Source organism: Pristiophorus japonicus, chromosome 18, assembly GCF_044704955.1.
Source record: "Pristiophorus japonicus isolate sPriJap1 chromosome 18, sPriJap1.hap1, whole genome shotgun sequence".
NCBI lineage: Eukaryota > Metazoa > Chordata > Chondrichthyes > Pristiophoridae > Pristiophorus > Pristiophorus japonicus.
Window position 1 is genome coordinate 96,000,242 of NC_091994.1, and position 21,828 is coordinate 96,022,069.

Here is a 21,828-nt window from a genome sequence, read left to right on the forward strand (position 1 = left end):
TGCCCTAAGTACTCCACTGAGGTTTGAAATAACTCACAATTGCGAGCAGTCACTCGCATTCTGTGCTTCTCTAGCCATTTGAGGACTTCATTCAATATGTTATGAATTTGCCTATTTGGTGCTGAAATTAGTATGTCATCTAAATAACATACTACCTCTTCAATACCTTTCAAAATCTGGTTCATCACCCTTTGGAATATGGTGGGGGCAGAAAACACTCCAAATGGTAGCCTATGAAATTGATAGAGGTCTAGATGAGTATTTAGTGTCAAACCTGACTTGGACTCCTCATCTAATTCAAGTTGTAAGTAGGTATCCGTAGGATCCAACTTTGAAAAGATCTGACCACCCGTCAGTGTTGTGAACAAATCTTCTACATTTGGCAATGTTTGAGGAGATTACCCTCTAGAACCTGATTTACGATTACTTTATAAATCACCACACAACCTTACCTTACCATCTGACTTAGGCACAACAATGGGTGCAGCCCAATTATATCGATCTATCTTAGAGATAATGTTCTCAGTTGCTAGTCTTTTGAGTTCTCGCTCAACTCCCACCCCCTCACTCTCCCGCCCCTCACTCTCCCCCGCCCCTCCCTCACTCTCCTCCGCTGCCCCCTGCCCCTCCCCTCACTCTCCTCCGCCCCCCCCTCCTCCGCCCCCCCGCCCCTCTCACTCTCCTCCGCCCCCCCGCCCCTCACTCTCCCCCGCCCCTCACTCTTCTCCGCCCCTCACTCTCCTCCGCCCCCCCGCCCCTCACACTCTCCTCCGCCCCCCCCTCTTCTCCGCCCTCCCCGCCTCTCTCACTCTCCTCCGCCCCCCCCGCCCCTCACTCTCCTCCGCCCCCCCGCCCCTCTCACTCTTCTCCGCCCCTCTCACTCTTCTCCGCCCTCTCCGCCCCTCTCACTCTCCTCCGCCCTCCCCGCCCCTCTCACTCTCCTCCGCCCCCCCGCCCCTCTCACTCTCCTCCGCCCCTCTCACTCTCCTCCGCCCCCCCCCCGCCCCTCTCACTCTCCCCCAAAATGGAATTGTGTTAAAACAACTTGGGGAGGATCTTGGCCTTGAGTGATGGTGTAAAATGGGTGACAGTCAGCAATGTGTTTTACAGCTCCCTTGGTTTTGGAAATAAAAATGGGCTGCTGACTCGCCATCACCCGTGTTACATTATCGCAGACGGTCAAGATCCAACTCCTGGTGTGCTTACCGGCCCTTCCAAGGCACATTACATAACTGGAGAAAGGACACCGAGCAATAATAGAGGAGTTGGGGAGAGATGCCGCGGTAGCATGTTACTGAGCAAGGAGAGAGGCTGCGAAGCAAAGAGCTTTAGAGAGGGAATTCCAGAGTTCAGGGCACAGCCGATGGAGAGCTCGAGGAGTGGGACAAAACAGTGAAGGGATTCTATACAAGAACAAAGTTTATTTATGGCAATAGTGTCAGGTTTTATTTTTTTTATACATCAAATAGACTTAATAAAACACAATCTTCTTCCAGGGCACAGGAATCGCTGACAAAAGGTCTGAATTACTTCAGATTGTTACAGCATCCCGTGACAAATATGACACGGAGAAAACCACAACCGAATGTTGCTATTGAGTGATCTGTAAAAGCATTTTTTAAATCTTTTATACAGGGAAAAGAACCAAAAAACTCTACATACATAAAAATAATCATATGTGCACGTTCTCTTTAATTTATGGGATTATGGAGAAGATGTTTAGCAGCTGGTCTCTGTCAGGTCCAACCTCTGATCACTGTCTGTATATCCTCCCCTCAACCATCTGTGTCAATCCTGTGTGCTGTGGAGGGAATCAGAGCGAACCGTTACTCTGCACTCAGACACATCTTCACGCAGAAATAGCAAAAGCTGGCAGCGGCTTCAAAAAAAAGCTGAGGCAGCAAAAAGAGTCTTTATTCGACAAGAAGTTAGACTGAGAGCGCAGTGGGATACATGTTCGGAATAATTCAGGCTGCAGGTACATCCAACATTTCCATTGCTTTCATAAAGGGAAAAAACAACCAAAGTGAAGAAAAGCTCAGATTGCAGCAGTGAACTTGGAAACTACTGACGGGGACCTAGTGTTGATCACAAGGGATTTATTTTCTATGTGGATCTGAAAGGTACTGAAAAACACTTAACCTGGCTAGCTTCCATTTCCCATTTTAAGCCAATGTTCTATCCAGCAACAGATCTAATTTCCATACCTTTATCTCCCATTCTGTGATTCTATATCTTAGTCATTAATGTAGAACCTTACCAACAGCTTTCTAGAGAGCTCCTGTCCACTAGGTCAGCAATATCTTGGTGGTTGGTGCAGATGAAAGTCCAGCAAGCCAGTTAAACATGAAGCCAGTTAATCCACTTCCTGTATCCGTGTGGACTGCCCTTTATACTTGTTCAAGTGCTCACATACCAGATCTCTCAAAATTATATGAAATTCTTGCCCTACAACTGATGTTAAACTAACTGGTCCGTAGTTTTCAGGTCTACCCCTTGATCCGTTTATAACTAATGAAGTTGTGTCAGCCCGTCCAAAATTAACTTACGAAAAGGTCAATTACAAATATTATTAATTTCATTTCCCGTATTCTTTAAGATTCAAGGTTGGAGCTACCAGGGCAGTTGTTGAGTAGAGACTTCCTGTTTTTAAAAAAAAAAAACATGTTGGTTACTTTGCTTTTTAGTTTTATCGCCCACAAGAAAATGGTGTTAACACAAATGCACTGACAGTGCACTCTGATCTCGGCTGCGGCTGATGGACAGCCTCAGGAGCAACAGAAACCCATATTGGGCAAACGATTTTCAACATTACCAGAAGGCTAGTCTTTTTATTCCCCGCTCTTCCCCCGCACTGTCGGCTCATCAGTTAGTTTAAGAAGCTCACACACTTTCACCTAAACCTCTCTGCCTCTCTCTCCTCCTTTAAGACTCTCCTTAAAACATACCTGTGCCAAGCTTTCGGTCACCTGTGCTAATCGTTCCTTGCGTGGCTCGGTGTCAAATGTGGTTTGACAACTCTCTTGTGAAGTGCCTTGGGATATTTTAAAGGTGCTATATAAATTATATTGCTGTTGTTTGACTTTAATTAGTCCAAAGTCCACCTGACCTTATCACACTCTTAGCTGGATATTAATGCTGTGATACCCACTCTATGCTAAGTCATAAGCAAGTTTGTACTCATGGCTCGGGGCCACCTCGGCTGGGTCCTGTACTCATGGCCCGGGGCCATCTCGGCTGGGTCCTGTACTCATGGCCCGGGGCCACCTCGGCTGGGTCCTGTACTCATGGCCCGGGGCCACCTCGGCTGGGTCCTGTACTCATGGCCCGGGGCCACCTCGGCTGGGTCCTGTACTCCTGAAGTGACAGCGAACGAATCTACTAACTCTCTCCTTCAGATAATCATTGCTGTTTTTAACTTTTTCAGCCGACTGTGGCACTCGGGTCCCATGATCTTATCTGTACTTTCTCAAGGTGTAGACCCAGTTCATTCCTTTCTTTGTATTTCCTATTACCTCTCTGCTTCTACTCTCCCAACCTTATCTCCCTGTTCTGCTCAAAATCAGGTCCTCTCGTGGGGATGTGACTGGCTGCATGTAGTAACTGGAGCTAACTTTGCTTACGCATGAGGCCTGTGTTCGCTATTTTGTTCAATGCTAAAATCTATACAGAAACACTTTTATTTTCGAACACACACCCCCATTTTTACACTTCCCCTTATTATGCACCAGCAAATCATCTTCAGCTGCTTCATCATTGGCCTTCCTTCCATCATACGGTCAGAGGTAGGACTGTTCACACAGTGTCCGTCCCGCTCCATCAGCATTTCCTCAGATAATGAATGCAGCACAATCCGGACACCATCCGAGTTTGGGCCGAGAAGTGGGAAGTAACGATCGCGCCACACAAGTGCCAGGCAATGACCGTCTCTAACAGGAGAGGCTCAACCACCTCCCCTCGACATTCAATGCAGCATAAATCAACCAGCAAGTTCTGGAGATTCGCATCTCGTGGCGTATCTCTTAATCCCCTGAACACGCCGGCTGATTGGTGCATGAATAATGGCGTAAGTCGTTAACACGTCGTTATTTTTCCAGCAAATTCTAGCCCATGAACTCCTTTAAAAATGAGGGTGTGTGTGGTTCAGTTTGAACATACTCACATTGCTTTGGTATCCTAAGGGACTCGTTGTCCAGTGTCATGACCTGGTGCATAACCCCTCGGAACAGGTAAATCACTTTCAAACTCTTTTCCTCCCCGACACACGGGTCATAGAATCCTGGTACGCCGGTCTGTGATGAACACACAACATGCGAGGAATTACTCAGACTGAATGCACACGACTGAATTCAGCAGAAAGAATCTAGAAACGTACAAAATGTCGGGCCCTTTGAGCGCCCCACCCCCCCGCGCCCCCCCCCCCCTTGCTGTAACTGGGAGGATGTTGGTGCGGCACTGAGTCATGCAAACCAGAAAGGCCCTGGTTTCATCCTCGTCTGTGCTGAATCACAGCCAGGGCAGCAGTTGTGGAGCAGCAACAGGTCAGGAGAGAACTTGGGAGGTGGTGAGGTTTAGGAAAGGAATGAGGGAGCTGAGGTACAAGGGGATTGAAGATAAATCGTGCAAAGTTCCCACTCCTGATCACCTGTTGGGGAGGGCACATGTGCGGATTCTATTCAAGGAAAAGAATTATGCTCGGCTGTGAAGGTACTCATGGTCCGACAGCCTGCTGATAATCCTGTTTTGGTTCACATATGCAGAATGGCCGCATGTGTTAGGCACCGTCATCCGTGGAGCTGCACCTCAGCGAGGGTCACTAAGAGATGGTTGGATGGGCACTTAAAGTGCCGTAACCTGCAGGGTTACGGACCGAGAGCTGGTAATTGGGATTAGACTAGGTGACCTTGTGTTCGTCGGCGCAGATATAATGGTAAGTGCTGCAGGGAATAGAATACGGCCAGGGTGATCTCCTGGGCTAGTTTCAATCGCCTGGATGGGTCGGAGAGGAATTTTCCCAGATTTTTTCTCCCTAAATTGGCCTGGGTTTTTAATCTGGTTTTTGTCTCTCCCAGGAGATCACATGGCTTCAGTTGGGGTGGAGTGTAGTGTTTTTAGTAGAAGGGGTGTTGCAGTGGTGTGGGGCGGACTGGTTGGGCTGGGTGCTCTTTGCCTTTCCGTCATTGTTCATGGGTTTGTATGTAACCTTTAGGGCTGCTGACGAAGGGCCGTGCGGCTCTTTGTCGGCCGGTGCAGACACAATGGGCCGGAATGGCCTCCTTCTGCGCTGTAAATTTCTATGTTTCTACCTTGGGAAGAGATCAATTCTAGTATCCTGTAAATCATTTACAGAACGATCGTTCCATTTGTACAATTTAGTTACGGAAATGTCTTTGGAAGTTGAATCTTGTTCACTGGAAAGGTGGCAGTTTGGCTCAGTTGGTAGTACTCTGATCTCGGAGACAGAAGGTTGTGGGTTCAAGCCCCACTGCAGGACTTGAGCATATAATCTAGGCTGATAGCCCAGTGCAGTGCAGTGCTGAGGGAGTGCTGCACTGTCAGATGAGACACTAAATCAAGGCTTCTTTAAATGGTTGCATTAGATTAATAAAGTGCAGGGAGTTCTCCCAGTGGCTTGGCCAACATTTATCCCTCAACCCACACCATCAAAACAGATTAACTGGTCATTATCACATTGCTGTTTGTGGGAGTTTGCTGTGCGCAAATTGGCTGCTGCATTTCCGACAACAGCGAGAACACTTCAAAAGTATCTCATTGACGGTGAAGCACTCTGGGACATCCTGAGCTTGTGAAAGGGGCTGTATAAATGCAACTCCTTTCTTTCTTTCATTTCTATCCTGATCACTGCTGGGATACTTGTGGGGAGCCACCAACGCAGGTCGGGGTCGGGGAAACCTCGGAGGGAGTGATGAATGGAGAGCAGGTGGTGGAATGGGGGGGGGGGGAAAAGAGATAGGAAAAAAGATCTGCAGTCATTCCTGGGCTGGTGTGAGAGCAGTGGCTGTGTGGGCAACACCATATTGGAGACCGGAATAGAAGGGCCGATCATTGTCAAACAAACATTCAGCCTCACCTTACATGCTTCAGTAAGGATGAGTTTCGACTCTTTCACCAGACACTGAAGAGGAACAGTCACGTCAATCACCTTCGCCCTCTCGTTCCTCCCACTGTTGTCAGTCACGAATTTGCCGTACCAGGCGTTGGTGATGATTAAGCCTGGGAGGAGACAAGGGGACAGTTACACGTGTTCCAGCAATACCGTGTTCACACCAGGCGCACCCAGTAACACTGCACAAGCCCCGAGACTCCAGAACCCAGATTCTCAAAATGGGGTCCTTGGATCGTGGGCGGGTGGTTCTCAACGGTCCCGAGGAGGGCAGGCGGTCAGTGGATTGCTGTGTGTGGGGTCTGACACTGGGCACATCTCGAGCAGCAAGTCTCTATATTTGTTGATTTACAAGTGTTTTATTGCAATACAATAATAAAATATCTGTGGCAACTCTAGCAATACTTTTCTTGAGTTGCTAAAACACACTTTTGGTAGTTTAAACTTTTCATAAGTTGCTCTCTGCTGCAGTCCACACTATTTTACTAAGTTTGAGATTTTTTTAATAAAGTGATGAATGAGTCTCTCATTTTTGCATTCATTGTGAGAAAGAATTTCACCTTCTCAAATACTTTCCGACCTCAGTCACTGTGTTTTTGTAGGTCAGGTCACTACACAGCAATTCACGATCTACGTGGCTGGGCTAATGCAGGGGGAACGGGCGAGAAATAAATCGCGATGAAAAACCAGACCCGAATTTAAAAACAAACACAGCACAAACACGTCCTCACCCAGTTTGGACTCCTCGGTTTCTATAATCCTCCTCACAGACTCCTGCATCAACCGAACCTAAAACAAAACAAAAACTGCTAAAGAACCTCAGTACACCTATTACCTACCTCAAACAGCGTAAACTACAGCTCACCCAAAGCTCTGCTGCCCGTATCCAAACTCGTACCAAACCCCATTCACACACCAACTCTGTGCTCGCTGAGTACGCCGGTATAGCAACACCTCGATTTAAAAATCTTCAACCTTGTTTTCAAATCCCTCCATGGCCTCGGTCCTCCCCACCTCGAATCTCCTGCAGCCCTACAACCCTGAGAGATCTCGGAGCTCTTCCAATTCTGGCCTCTTGCACATCTCCGATTGTAATCAGCCCACCATTGGCAGCAGAGCCTTCAGCTGATATTATATGATATTATCGAAGATTGGTGATTTAGTTAGAGCCCTAAGCTCTGGAATTCCCTCCCGAAACCTCCCCACCTCTCTCGCCTCCTTTAAGACACTCCTTAAATCCTACTTCTTCGACCAAACTTTTGGTCACCTGTTCCAATATCTCATGTTGCTCGGTATACTCCTGTGACGTGCCTTGCGACATTTTACCAAGCTAAAGGCCCGGAGGCAGCGGCCTATAAAAGGCTCAGCAGTCCGGGGAGCGTCGAGAGAGGCGGGAGTCGAGAGAGGCAGCGGCCTATAAAAGGCTCAGCAGTCCGGGGAGCGTCGAGAGAGGCGGGAGTCGAGAGAGACAGCGGCCTATAAAAGGCTCAGCAGTCCGGGGAGCGTCGAGAGAGGCGGGAGTCGAGAGAGGCAGCGGCCTATAAAAGGCTCAGCAGTCCGGGGAGCGTCGAGAGAGGCGGGAGTCGAGAGAGGCAGCGGCCTATAAAAGGCTCAGCAGTCCGGGGAGCGTCGAGAGAGGCGGGAGTCGAGAGAGGCAGCTGCCTATAAAAGGCTCAGCAGTCCGGGGATCGTCGAGAGAGGCGGGACTTGTGCAGCTCCAGCTGGGAGAGAAGGCAAAAAAGAAGTAGAAAGAAATCAAAAGGTGACGTCACAGCCAACGTGGTAAGTGATTGGCTGCTGATTGGTGAGTAGTTTTTCTTTTTCTTTTAGTCAGTAACTTTTAACATTGTTGTCGCCAATTTAAGTGTATCGAAGGGTTAAGTCATGGCAGGACAGCTCGGTCACGTGATATGCTCCTCCTGTACCATGTGGGAACACGGGACAACACCAATGTCCCCGACGACTACATGTGCGGGAAGTGTGTCCACCTCCGGCTCCTGACGGTCCGCGTTGCGGAGTTGGAGCTGAGGGTGGATTCACTCTGGAGCATCCACGATGCTGAAAATGACGTGAGTATCACGTGTAGCGAGTTGGTCTTACCGCAGGAGAAGGGTCCACAGCCAGCGAGGGAATGGAAGACCAGCAGGAAGAGTAGTGCAAGGAAGGTAGTGCAGGGGTCCCCTGTGGTCATCCCACTGCAAAACAGATACACTGCTTTGAGTGCTGTTGAGGGGGATGACTCATCAGGAGAGGGCAGCAGCAGCCAAGTTCATGGCACCGTGGCTGGCTCTGTTGCACAGGAGGGCAGGAAAAAGAGTGGGCAAGCGATAGTGATAGGGGATTCAATTGTAAGGGGAATAGATAGGCGTTTCTGCGGCCGCAACCGAGACTCCAGGATGGTATGTTGCCTCCCTGGTGCAAGGGTCAAGGATGTCTCGGAGCGGGTGCAGGACATTCTAAAAAGGGAGGGAGAACAGCCAGTTGTCGTGGTGCACGTTGGTACCAACGACATAGGTAAAAAAAGGATGAGGTCCTACGAAATGAATTTAAGGAGCTAGGAGCTAAATTAAAAAGTAGGACCTCAAAAGTAGTAATCTCGGGATTGCTACCAGTGCCACGTGCTAGTCAGAGTAGGAATCGCAGGATAGCTCAGATGAATATGTGGCTTGAGCAATGGTGCAGCAGGGAGGGATTCAAATTCTTGGGGTATTGGAACCGGTTCTGGGGGAGGTGGGACCAGTACAATCCGGACGGTCTGCACCTGGGCAGAATCGGAACCAATGTCCTCGGGGGAGTGTTTGCTAGTGCTGTTGGGGAGGAGTTAAACTAATATGGCAGGGGGATGGGAACCAATGCAGGGAGATAGAGGGAAACAAAAAAGAGCCAAAAGCAAAAGACAGAAAGGAGATGAGGAAAAGTGGAGGGCAGAGAAACCCAAGGCAAAGAACAAAAAGGGCCATTGTACAGCAAAATTCTAAAAGGACAGAGGGTGTTAAAAAAACAAGCCTGAAGGCTTTGTGTCTTAATGCAAGGAGTATCCGCAATAAGGTGGATGAATTAACTGTGCAAATAGATGTTAACAAATATGATGTGATTGGGATTACGGAGACGTGGCTCCAGGATGATCAGGGCTGGGAACTCAACATCCAGGGGTATTCAACATTCAGGAAGGATAGAATAAAGGGAAAAGGAGGTGAGGTAGCATTGCTGGTTAAGGAGGAGATTAAGGCAATAGTTAGGAAGGACATTAGCTTGGATGATGTGGAATCTATATGGGTAGAGCTGCAGAACACCAAAGGGCAAAAAACGTTAGTGGGAGTTGTGTACAGACCTCTAAACAGTAGTAGTGATGTTGGGGAGGGCATCAAACATGAAATTAGGGGTGCGTGCAATAAAGGTGCAGCAGTTATAATGGGTGACTTTAATATGCACATAGATTGGGCTAACCAAACTGGAAGCAATACGGTGGAGGAGGATTTCCTGGAGTGCATAAGGGATGGTTTTTTAGACCAATATGTCGAGGAACCAACTAGGGGGGAGGCCATCTTAGACTGGGTGTTATGTAATGAGAGAGGATTAATTAGCAATCTCGTTGTGCGAGGCCCCTTGGGGAAGAGTGACCATAATATGGTGGAATTCTGCATTGGGATGGAGAATGAAACAGTTAATTCAGAGACCATGGTCCAGAACTTAAAGAAGGCTAACTTTGAAGGTATGAGGCGTGAATTAGCTGGGATGGATTGGCGAATGATACTTAAGGGGTTGACTGTGGATGGGCAATGGCAGACATTTAGAGACCGCATGGATGAACTACAACAATTATACATTCCTGTCTGGCATAAAAATAAAAAAGGGAAGGTGGCTCAACCGTGGCTATTAAGGGAAATCAGGGATAGTATTAAAGCCATGGAAGTGGCATACAAATTGGCCAGAAATAGCAGCGAACCTGGGGACTGGGAGAAATTTAGAACTCAGCAGAGGAGGACAAAGGGTTTGATTAGGGCAGGGAAAATGGAGTATGAGAAGAAGCTTGCAGGGAACATTAAGACGGATTGCAAAAGTTTCTATAGATATGTAAAGAGAAAAAGGTTAGTAAAGACAAACGTAGGTCCCCTGCAGTCAGAATCAGGGGAAGTCATAACGGGGAACAAAGAAATGGCGGACCAATTGAACAAGTACTTTGGTTCGGTATTCACAAAGGAGGACACGAACAACCTTCCAGTTATAAAAGGGGTCGGGGGGTCTAGTAAGGAGGAGGAACCGAGGGAAATCCTTATTAGCCGGGAAATTGTGTTGGGGAAATTGATGGGATTGAAGGCCGATAAATCCCCAGGGCCTGATGGACTGCATCCCAGAGTACTTAAGGAGGTGGCCTTGGAAATAGTGGATGCGTTGACAGTCATTTTCCAACATTCCATTGACTCTGGATCAGTTCCTATAGAGTGGAGGGTAGCCAATGTAACCCCACTTTTTAAAAAAGGAGGGAGAGAAAACAGGGAATTATATACCGGTCAGCCTGACATCGGTAGTGGGTAAAATGATGGAATCAATTATTAAGGATGTCATAGCAGTACATTTGGAAAGAGGTGACATGATAGGTCTAAGTCAGCATGGATTTGTGAAAGGGAAATCATGCTTGACAAATCTTCTGGAATTTTTTGAGGATGTTTCCAGTAGAGTGGACAAGGGAGAACCAGTTGATGTGGTATATTTGGACTTTCAGAAGGCGTTCGACAAGGTCCCACACAAGAGATTGATGTGCAAAGTTAGAGCACATGGGATTGGGGGTAGTGTACTGACATGGATTGAGAACTGGTTGTCAGACAGGAAGCAAAGAGTCGGAGTAAATGGGTACTTTTCAGAATGGCAGGCAGTGACTAGTGGGGTACCGCAAGGTTCTGTGCTGGGGCCCCAGCTGTTTACACTGTACATTAATGATTTAGATGAGGGGATTAAATGTAGTATCTCCAAATTTGCGGATGACACTAAGTTGGGTGGCAGTGTGAGCTGCGAGGAGGATGCTGTGAGGCTGCAGAGCGACTTGGATAGGTTAGGTGAGTGGGCAAATGCATGGCAGATGAAGTATAATGTGGATAAATGTGAGGTTATCCACTTTGGTGTTAAAAACAGAGAGACAGACTATTATCTGAATGGTGACAGATTAGGAAAAGGGGAGGTGCAACGAGACCTGGGTGTCATGGTACATCAGTCATTGAAGGTTGGCATGCAGATGCAGCAGGCGGTTAAGAAAGCAAATGGCATGTTGGCCTTCATAGCAAGGGGATTTGAGTACAGGGGCAGGGAGGTGTTGCTACAGTTGTACAGGGCATTGGTGAGGCCACACCTGGAGTATTGTGTACAGTTTTGGTCTCCTAACCTGAGGAAGGACATTCTTGCTATTGAGGGAGTGCAGCGAAGGTTCACCAGACTGATTCCCGGGATGGCGGGACTGACCTATCAAGAAAGACTGGATCAACTGGGCTTGTATTCACTGGAGTTCAGAAGAATGAGAGGGGACCTCATAGAAACATTTAAAATTCTGACGGGGTTAGACAGGTTAGATGCAGGAAGAATGTTCCCAATGTTGGGGAAGTCCAGAACCAGGGGTCACAGTCCAAGGATAAGGGGTAAGCCATTTAGGACCGAGATGCGGAGGAACTTCTTCACCCAGAGAGTGGTGAACCTGTGGAATTCTCTACCACAGAAAGTTGTTGAGGCCAATTCACTAAATATATTCAAAAAGGAGTTAGATGAGGTCCTTACTACTAGGGGGATCAAGGGGTATGGCGAGAAAGCAGGAATGGGGTACTGAAGTTGAATGTTCAGCCATGAACTCATTGAATGGCGGTGCAGGCGAGAAGGGCCGAATGGCCTACTCCTGCACCTATTTTCTATGTTTCTATAAATGCTGCTAAGGAAAATTAAACCAAATCCTTAACCTTAATAACGAACCTCCCCACGTCATGGGACAAAGTGGCAAAAATTGACTATTTTCTAAAAGCAACAGAATTTAGTCTGGGCTACGCGAGAAATCTCCTAACACCCAATTCAAAAACAAGACAGGCCTTGGACAGTGAGTCAAGTGTTCGAAAACGCTGCACTACAGACCCACAATTCCTCATGTTGGCGAGTCCCAAAAACTTGCATTTATGCTGCATCTTTAAGGTGAGGAGCATCCCACGGCGTTTCACAGGTAAACGCAGAGAAAAGTGATGCAGTGAAGGCACGAGGAGGGATGGTCGAAAGCTCGGCTGAACACAGGAGCTACTGGGGAGGTTTTTGTTAAAAGGGTGGAGAGATTAAAAGAGGGGCTTCTAGATAGTAGGATCGTGGTGACGGAAGGCGTGGCCAGAGGGGGAAGGTGTCTGTGGTAAAAGTAGAGAGAGTCAGAGGAAATTGCAGATAGGTTCGGGCAAGAGCAAAGAGGGACAGGAAATCAGAGATTTAAAAAAACAGAAACTGGAAATGACAAAAACTGAAACAGCTGGAAATACACATTGGAGATGTGTCTACCAGCAGCCGGGGAAACAAAAACGTGTGTGTTAAGAACTGTTGCCAGTGTTTCGATGAAGGGTCTCGGCCCAAATCGTTAACCTGCCCATTGCAGGTTCAGGTGCTGATGGAACTCAGTTCCTGTTTACATCGAGGGGCCTGCGTTGATGCAAAGCTCTCTGTTGCCACATGGTGGCAGAGATCTGGTACTACAACACAATACACTGTCATCACCTGGCTGATTCTCCAAGGCAGCTTGCCATTCCCAGCTAAGCACCTGCAGAATTTGGGTCTTCACAGCTGGCAGAAGATGGGGTCACTTTCAGCCTTTCCCCTTTATTTAACTTGCATCAAAGTTAAACTAGGGACTTCTAGACACTAAACTCACCCACAGAAGAATTGTTTTAATCCAGTGACTCAACAAGGAAGTGATCTTTTCCCACTGGCATAAATTAATCTCCCTTTCCTCTCCTAAAGGTGCCGATTCCTTGCTTAAATGGCCTTTCTTTATGTGTCAGCTAGGACAGCGAGTGTGGGCTGGATACTCGACCACAGTGTACATCACACCCATCCCAGCTCAGTTAACAAGCCAAGACCAAACCTGGGCCAGCCTGGTCTGTACAGCTCACTACCTAGAAAGGATATGCCGGCCTTGGAAGGAGCACAGCGCAGATTCACCAGTATGTTACCAGGGCTCCAAGGCTGAGATTATGGGGAGAGATTACATAAATTAGGCTTGTATGCCCTGGAATACAGAAGGTTAAGGGATGATTAGATTGAAGTTTTTAGGATTTTGAAAGGAATTGAAAGGATAGAGAGAAACATTTTCTGCTGGTGTAGGACTCAAGCATAAGGAGACACAACCTTAAAATCAGAGACAGGCCATTCGAGAGAGAAGTTAGGGAATACTTCTGCATGCAAAGGATGGAAGAAGTGTGCAAGGAGCTCGATAGTTTTTTTGGGAGCTAAGGATATGAAAAGGATATGGAGCCAAGGCGGGTGGATCAGCCATGCTCTCATTGAATGGTGGAACAAACTCGAGGGTTTGAATGGACTCCTCCTAGTCCTATGTTCTTACCGTACAGAGTGCGGATTTTACCTCCTCAGATTGTGGGGAGCTCTATACCGTTAGCACGCCTAGTTTTAACTGTAGCAGGCACATTCCTTGCCTAACTAGAAAACGATAAAGTCAGATCACTTACCGCTGCCTCAGCCTCCTGCTTCTTCACTGCTATAGTACTCGATGAATTCTCTCTCTGTTTCTCTAATTCCCTGTTACATACACAACAAAATAGCAAGTTATCGCACCGACCAAACAAAGTCTTAATTTTTTTCTTAAATACAGGGGGCTCCTAACCTACCTCTTTAAAAAAAAATGATCTTATAGGAAATTAGTGATAGTTAGAATTTGATATAGAATAAGAGATAGCCGAGAGTGAGTTGCAGGGGTTGATATGATTTAGATAAATAGAACTAATAAATTGCGAGTGATATTTCAATTGAGTCAATTGATAAATATAGGTTTCTATTTCTTTATAAGATGGCAGTACAGTTGGGAGACATGCCAAACTCGTTCCACAGGGCCACCTGGTGGCCAGAGCCTGCAACTACACCATGACAGTTGACATAACAAAATTGAATGGGAAATGTTGACATAGCAACTTACAATGGCAAAGGTTGACACAAAAGCTTGACCAATCAGTTTAAAAAATATATAAATCGTTTAACAGGAAGAAAAGTTTGTGTGAATAATTTATAGATAATGGACAGTGGAGGGAGTTACATGCTGGAATCTAACAGGTGTTTGGATTGTTTATATCAGTCGAGTGACAGACACCCAGGAGCAAGCTGTGGACTGGAATCTGGAGGGATTCTGAAAGTTTAGAAATTGAATAATAGATACTTGGGAGTCGGTTGCAGGCTGGTGTCAAACCAAGGGGATCAGATACTTTATAAATCGAATAAGGTCACTGTGGCTGAGAAAAGTGCCTGACTGACCCAGGTGTCTAATGCACAGCTTGCATAAGCTGATGTAGTACTGACGTTCTGATATTGGATGCTACCTGCTCATTTAGTAATTGCTGATTATTGAGGGGTCACAGGCTCACAGCCCAGCCCAATCTGGTCCTCGCCTATCCTTTCAAACAGGAACTCACCCTAGTCCAGCAAGTGCAGCAGGCTGTGAATTGTGCCTGGGGCTGAACGGCTCAGTACCACACTAGTCAGTACAATCTCCCCAGTGCGCAACGGGATCAGCTACAGTTGGAGGGGCGAAAAACATGGGACAAGAAAATAAAAAAATAGACAAAGACTGGCAACCCTAACAAAGGAACACTCACTTTTCTTTCTGCACTTGGAGGTAGGGTTTGATGACAAGCCGGTGCATGGCAAAGTAGATGACCAGGGGTCCAATAGTAGCGTAGAAGATGGCACTGGGCAAGAGTTGGTCTGTCAGATGAATAGGGAAGAAGTAAGTCTGGCTGGCTCGATTTAACCTGCAGTGAAATGATGTTAAAAAAACAATTCAGCTGGGAAAAATAAAATCCACAAACGCAGGTTGTCCCACTGCTGAAGGGACTCCAGCCTGCTGCACAACCTTTAGACATTGTTATAAGACACTGCAGACAGTTTCATATCCCCATAAAATACTGATTCAACAGCTGGATACCCCCTTTAAGTTACTGGGACAACGGTTGCACAGCCCATTCTGCATGTGAGCGCCGAGGTAGAGAGTTTCAGCAGACTCTGCTATGACCGACGCCCCAGCTGGGATTCTGCTAACTCAGCATAGGCCAGGGATCGAACCAGAAACCTTCCGATCTGTGTGGCTCAGTGCTCCCCTGGGCGATGCATCGACCCACTCAGCCATGGAGGGATGGGGAAAGACGGCAACAGATTGCTATTGATAAGGAGAACTCGCTGTGCTGTGCGTGCACCAACACTCGTTGCCTCACCAGTCATCGCATGCAGCTTCAATTTACCCCGTGGCATTGACTCTTGGTCACGGCACTTTGGGAGGTGTTGAGGAGAGACCAAGGGAGGAACAATCTCTCAACATTAAATACTAAGCACTTCTGTAAAGTGTTCCAGTGTGCTGTAGGGTGGCTACAATGACTCAGGAACAGACTAAGCCATTCCCCTCCTCGAGCCTGCACCACCATTCAATTAGATCATGGCTGATCTGTATCTTAACTTCATCTTGGTTCCATATCCCTCAATATCCTTACCGAACAAAAAACTATAGGAGAGGAGATGCAACGATGAGAGACCAGTCAGGTCTGGAATAAGACAATACATTGCTTTCCTGACATTTATTCTTTAAAGTTATTTCTCTTCCTGCGCTCTCAGTACGATCAGACTGCGAGGACAGGCAGGCAATCCACGCTCAGACTCAACTCATTTTACCCTCCTCTGGAAAAGCCATCACAACATTTTGGGAGTTTCCCCATGGGTACTCCATCTATTGCAGGGTGGAATAGTGGGGCTGAACCCACATTCTGTCACTCAGTGGCTCAGCAATTGCACACATCCAGGGCACAGGTCACCGAAAATGGACACACTTCGACAAACCCCTCAAGTCAACAACCCTGACTCCCTAAAAAAAAAAGAATGTTCACAAAATAATTTTACACATGTAACGCTTTCTTCTTCAGTACATACTTAATTTTGAGAGAGACTCCCTGAGGCACCCCGATGCTGACAGTTGCTCCTAAGATGCTATGTCTGGAGATCTTCCTTTCAGCGCCGTATTCGACCAGAGTGCCAAAGAATCCTGTCCTGCAGGCAAAACCAGGCTCCATGAAACAGTGTCACTTCTGTATAGCTATCCATTATTAAACCCCATGATTAAATTCCAGCCTGAAACTCACTCCCAGTTATGTTATTCTGTATATAAACCACTTGAACTCCTCGATTAGATTCTAGCCTGTAACTCACTCCCAGGTATCTCTTCCCAGAAATATTTGAACTCTTTAATCGTTATCCTATATTTCGCTCCCATAATTGTTGCAGTTACCTGGCTTTAATAAATAGCATTTTATTTTATTATATACGGTTATGTACGAGAATGGTCAGTTCCTTCTACAGTCTAAGTTAATTTATATTTAAAATCACAAAAAAATTCTTACTTGATTGTCCCCTTTACCCTGGTTTGGTCATCATCCTGGAACTTGTATTGGTAGCTCATTAGCATAAATGAATGAGGAATTCCTAGCTGTAAACAAACCAGTATACATTACTTTAAAAACTATTTACTTACAGACTTGAATAACAGGGTAGGGACTGGGTGGTGCAGCAGATATACCTTCTGGAATCTGGGTTCAAATCCATGCCAGGCTCATGGGATAAAAGTCTCCTCTGTCTGTAGGCTGTCAGGGTCCAATGTAAAATGGATTCAGACAGCCCAACCCAACTGTGAGCATCAACCCACAGCAAAAAACTGGCTCAAATTGGACACAAGTTGCCAATCTCACTCAGTCAAAGATGGGTGGTGTAGGAATTGTAAAAAGTCACATTGGCACAGCAGCAGGCACTGTTCTGAAGTTAGGAGTATAGAGGCAGCTTTACTCTGTATCTAACCCGTGCTGTACCTGCCCTGGGAGTGTTTGATGGGGACAGTGTAGAGGGAGCTTTACTCTGTATCTAACCCATGCTGTACCTACTGTGGGAGTGTTTGATGGGACAGTGTAGAGGGAGCTTTACTCTGTATCTAACCCGTGCTGTACCTACTGTGGGAGTGTTTGATGGGGACAGTGGAGAGGGAGCTTTACTCTGTATCGAACCCGTGCTGTACCTGCCCTGGGAGTGTTTGATGGGACAGTGTAGAGGGAGCTTTACTCTGTATCTAACCCGTGCTGTACCTGCCCTGGGAGTGTTTGATGGGGACAGTGGAGAGGGAGCTTTACTCTGTATCTAACCAGTGCTGTACCTGCCCTGGAAGTGGTTGATGGGGACAGTGTAGAGGGAGCTTTACTCTGTATCTAACCCGTGCTGTACCTACTGTGGGAGTGTTTGATGGGGACAGTGGAGAGGGAGCTTTACACCGTATCTAACCCGTGCTGTACCTACTGTGGGAGTATTTGATGGGGACAGTGGAGAGGGAGCTTTACTCTGTATCTGACCCGTGCTGTACCTGCCTGGGAATGTTTGATGGGACAGCGTAGAAGGAGCTTTGCTCTGTATCTAACCCGTGCTGTACCTGCCCTGGGAGTGTTTAATGGGGACAGTGGAGAGGGAGCTTTACACTGTATCTAACCCAATGCTGCACTTGACCTGGGACTGCAGACACTGGCAGACTTGAGATGGGAATAGTTGCTAACCTCAGCACCATTCATAATGATTACAAAAAAAGTCACTAATTTCGGGGAGGAGAGGTGAAAAACTATGAATCCAAAGTGAATAATAGAGGAATGTTTGTGATATGATGAGATTATAAAACAATAGTATTTGTTTTAAAAATATGTTTAAATCCCCCTTACCTGCAATACTATTGTAAAGTGGCTGCTTTTGGTGTCCCGTACTAGACTGGTATTCATGGCGGACTGAGTGCCCCAGCGCCACTGCAGGTAACCCATCGTGTTCTTGTCCAGGTTTCGTGCAAGAACCGTGGTCAGCCCAGGACGGATTCCACGAGATGAAAACTGTAGCCCACAGTGAGTGGTGATAAAACTGTACAGGACCGGGGAGAATGAAGAGAACATTTGTGGGACAAGGCCAGTGTTTTATTTGAATAAAAGGCTTTTCTTTCCTGATTTTCCTCCTCTCTTCTGTTACCCGAGTGGCCCTTCATCAGGCGGAGGCCTAGACAATTAGCGTTGATCAGCCAAATCTGATCCTGCCTTCACCCAATTTTCACACATATGTACCTGCAAATTATGGGCGGGGGGAATAGGGGGCAGCCAATGGACAGTGGTGAGTGTGGGAACCTTGGCCGATTTTCCCCTTCCTAAACCCGTGGACCAATTGCAGCCCCTACTGACACTCCAGCTGAGATTGGTTAACTCAAGGCCAGAGATTGAACCTAGTCCTCTGGTCTGAATAACTCCATATTCTATTGGCTCTGTACTTACACACTAATCCACTAGGAAAGATAGTTAGAACTTTTAAGATGAGGTCAGTTTAATATTCTCAAGTAACGAGAACAATTTCCGTGTAGGAAGGTTCTATGTCGGAGCATTTCAGTTGTGGCACTTGACCTTGATTACCCTGCATGACCAACTTTGGTCCTCGTATCCCATTTGCTCAGTGGCTCTCCATCAGGAAATGGGGTTAACTGCGGAGGGAGGGGAAAAGCTTTGGTTGAATCTGAAGCTAAAGGTTTGGGGCTCCTTATTTCAAATAACAATGCATGTTCGCCTTCTCCCCCATCGGAACATAGAAATTGTTAAGACAAAAAAAAAAACTAAGCTCCATCTAGTTTGCCGTCTACCATCCTATTAGTCACGTGATACAATTATAATGAAGTTGTTCACTCATCATAGCACTCAATCGCTTTCAATTGGTTGACAAGAGACCCAGACATGAGGGGAGAAAAACCCCTAGCGGTGAAGCACTTAGGGAACCATAGGTCCAAAGTCACCTCTTCATCCCAAGCATGCTGCACACTTACCACGTCATGTCTCAAATTACCTACACACTATAATCCCAAAATATTATTTTCTGAAAGAAATCCAGCTGTGGCTCAGTGGGTAGCACACTTGCCTCCGAGTCCGAAAGTTGTGGGTTCAACTCCCATTCCAGGAACTTGAGCACATAAATCTACGCTGACACTCCAGTGCAGTACTGAGGGATTGCTGCACTGTTGGAGGTGCCGTCTTTCGGATGAGACGTTAAACCGAGGTCCCATCAGCCCTCTCAGGTGGTCGTAAAAGTTCCCATGGCAGTATTTCGAAGAACAGAAGGGGACTTCTCCCCGGTGTCCTGGCCAATATTTATCCCTCAATCAACATAACAAAAACAGATTACCTGATCATTACATTGCTATTTGTGGGAGTTTGCTGTGCGCAAGTTAGCTGCCGTGTTTCCCACATTACAACAGTGACTACACTTCAAAAGTACTTCAGTGGTTGTAAAAGGCGCTATATAAATGCAAGTCTTTCTTTAATTTGCATCTGAATGAATCAATACTAACTGCTTCCACCATCTCCCTATGGAGTCTGTTCCATAGATTTACCACTCACTCGGTGAAACATTTTCAGATTAGTCTGGAATTTACCCCACTTCAAGCACAGGCCATGTCCTCTGGTTCCAATGCCCTGGACAAGGTGACACAGCTGGTCATGGTTTACATCATCTTGTCCATTTAGAATCCCAACTACAGCAACCATACTGCCGTTCAACCTTCTCTTTTCCAGTCAGATTCCCAATGTACATAATCGTTCCTCTTAAACCGATCCCCTCAACCATTCTGGTTGTTCTTCTGTACCTTCAGTAGCTGCAATATCCTTTCTGTACTGTGGTGACCAGAACTGTACACAGTATTCTAAGTGCGGTTACACTAATGATTTCTAATATGGAACGACATCCTCACTATTTCCACTCAATATTGACCATTCAGTACATTCCAAAATCTGACTTGTTTTACTCACTGTCACAGAGCATTGCTGCAATAGCTTCAAATTATTGTCAATCATGACCCCCAGATCTCTCTCATTTTCCACATACATTATTATTTTTTCCATAGTCAACATCATTTCCTGATGAGAGCGGGTTGGCGAGTGATTTGCTTCTAGACTCTACCTTTGTTGCTCTCTGACCACCTGTCAGAACTGGCAAGAGGTCCATGCAGACACCCAAGCATTTGCCAACTAACCGTAGTCGTGGAGTTACCTTTGTAAACAGGAGGCAGTTGAAATAGTGCCGCGCAGTCACTGGTGCATTTGGTACATTGGCAGCCATTTAATTTTCTGGGGTGCGCTTCCTGATCCTCAGAAGGATACATTGCCTTGGAGGGGGCAAATGTAGATTCACCAGAATGATGAAGGGCTTAAAGGGATAAATTTTGAGGACGGGTTGCATAAACCTGGCTTATACTCCCCGTGAGTTTAGAAGATTGAGGGGTGGTTGAGATATTTAAAATGTTTAAAGGATAAATACAGAGAAATGATTTCCTCTGGTGGAGGGAATCCAGAACAAGAGAGCATAATCTTATAATTGGAGCTAGGCCGTTCAGGTGTAAAACCAGGAAGCACTTTTTCCACACAGGATAGCGGTAATCTGGAACTCACCAATTATCAGAAGGACAGAGTTATAAATGTGCCGCTGGTTATTTTCATTTCTAGTAAACACAGAAGAAAAAGCCAGTGACAACACAGTCATGGCTATTTGGAACTTAATACTGGAGCCTGCTCATGTCACTTACCTTTGCGACGTGAGGTTTCGAAATATTTTCATTCCAAATAAAGGCCCTTGAATGTCTCCTGCTCCAAATTCCAACTATTGAACACAAAATGAGTGTGAGGATCTGAGATTTAATGGAGCATTACAGGCCCTGATCAAATTAATATGACTGCATCAATATCAGGGCTCTATCACGATCATTTTGAGCATTCATCGTGTCAGTTAGAGGCACTCTCACCTCAGAGTCAGAGGTTGTGGGTTCAAATTACTGTGCAAAATTAAAGCACGTGGTATTGGGGGTAATGTACTGACATGGATAGAGAACTGGTTTGGCAGACAGGAAGCAGAGAGTCGGAATAAATGGGTCCTTTTCAGAATGGCAGGCAATGACTAGTGGGGTGCCGCAGAGCTCAGTGCTGGGACCCAAGCTATTTACAATATACATCAATGATTTAGATGAAGGAATTGAATGTAATATCTCCAAGTTTGCAGATGACACTAAGCTGGGTGTCGGTGTGAGCTGTGAGGAGGATGCTAAGAGGCTGCAGGGTGACTTGGACAGGTTAGGTGACTGGGCAAATACATGGCAGATGCAGTATAATGTGGATAAATGTGAGGTTATCCACTTTGGTGGCAAAAACAGGAAGACAGAATATTATTTGAATGGTGACAGATTAGGAAAAGGGGAGGTGCAATGAGACCTGGGTGTCATGGTACATCAGTCATTGAAAGTTGGCATGCAGGTACAGCAGGCGGTGAAGGCGGCAAATGGCATGTTGGCCTTCATAGCTAGGGGATTTGAGTATAGGAGCAGGGAGGTCTTACTGCAGCAGTACAGAGCCTTGGTGAGGCCACATCTGGAATATTGTGTTCAG

At 46.5% G+C, this 21,828-nt stretch overlaps 1 protein-coding gene across 4 annotated transcripts in view; it reads right to left on the reverse strand.

The window, feature by feature from the left end:
• Window positions 1-1,396: 1,396 nt before the first annotated feature.
• LOC139228918 (dnaJ homolog subfamily C member 11) overlaps window positions 1,397-21,828 on the reverse strand; it is a 73,049-nt gene continuing 52,617 nt past the window's right edge. For 3 of the 4 annotated variants that reach the window (XM_070860438.1, XM_070860436.1, XM_070860439.1), the window contains exons 7-16: window positions 20,976-21,049; window positions 18,094-18,283; window positions 16,744-16,829; window positions 16,277-16,393; window positions 14,956-15,111; window positions 13,819-13,888; window positions 6,856-6,913; window positions 6,092-6,234; window positions 4,163-4,292; window positions 1,397-1,801 (exon numbers count right to left, since the gene is read on the reverse strand). In XM_070860438.1, coding sequence (XP_070716539.1) covers window positions 1,776-1,801; window positions 4,163-4,292; window positions 6,092-6,234; window positions 6,856-6,913; window positions 13,819-13,888; window positions 14,956-15,111; window positions 16,277-16,393; window positions 16,744-16,829; window positions 18,094-18,283; window positions 20,976-21,049 — 1,050 coding nt within the window. In that variant the 3' untranslated portion in view covers window positions 1,397-1,775. The other variant, XM_070860437.1, reaches the window with a different exon arrangement.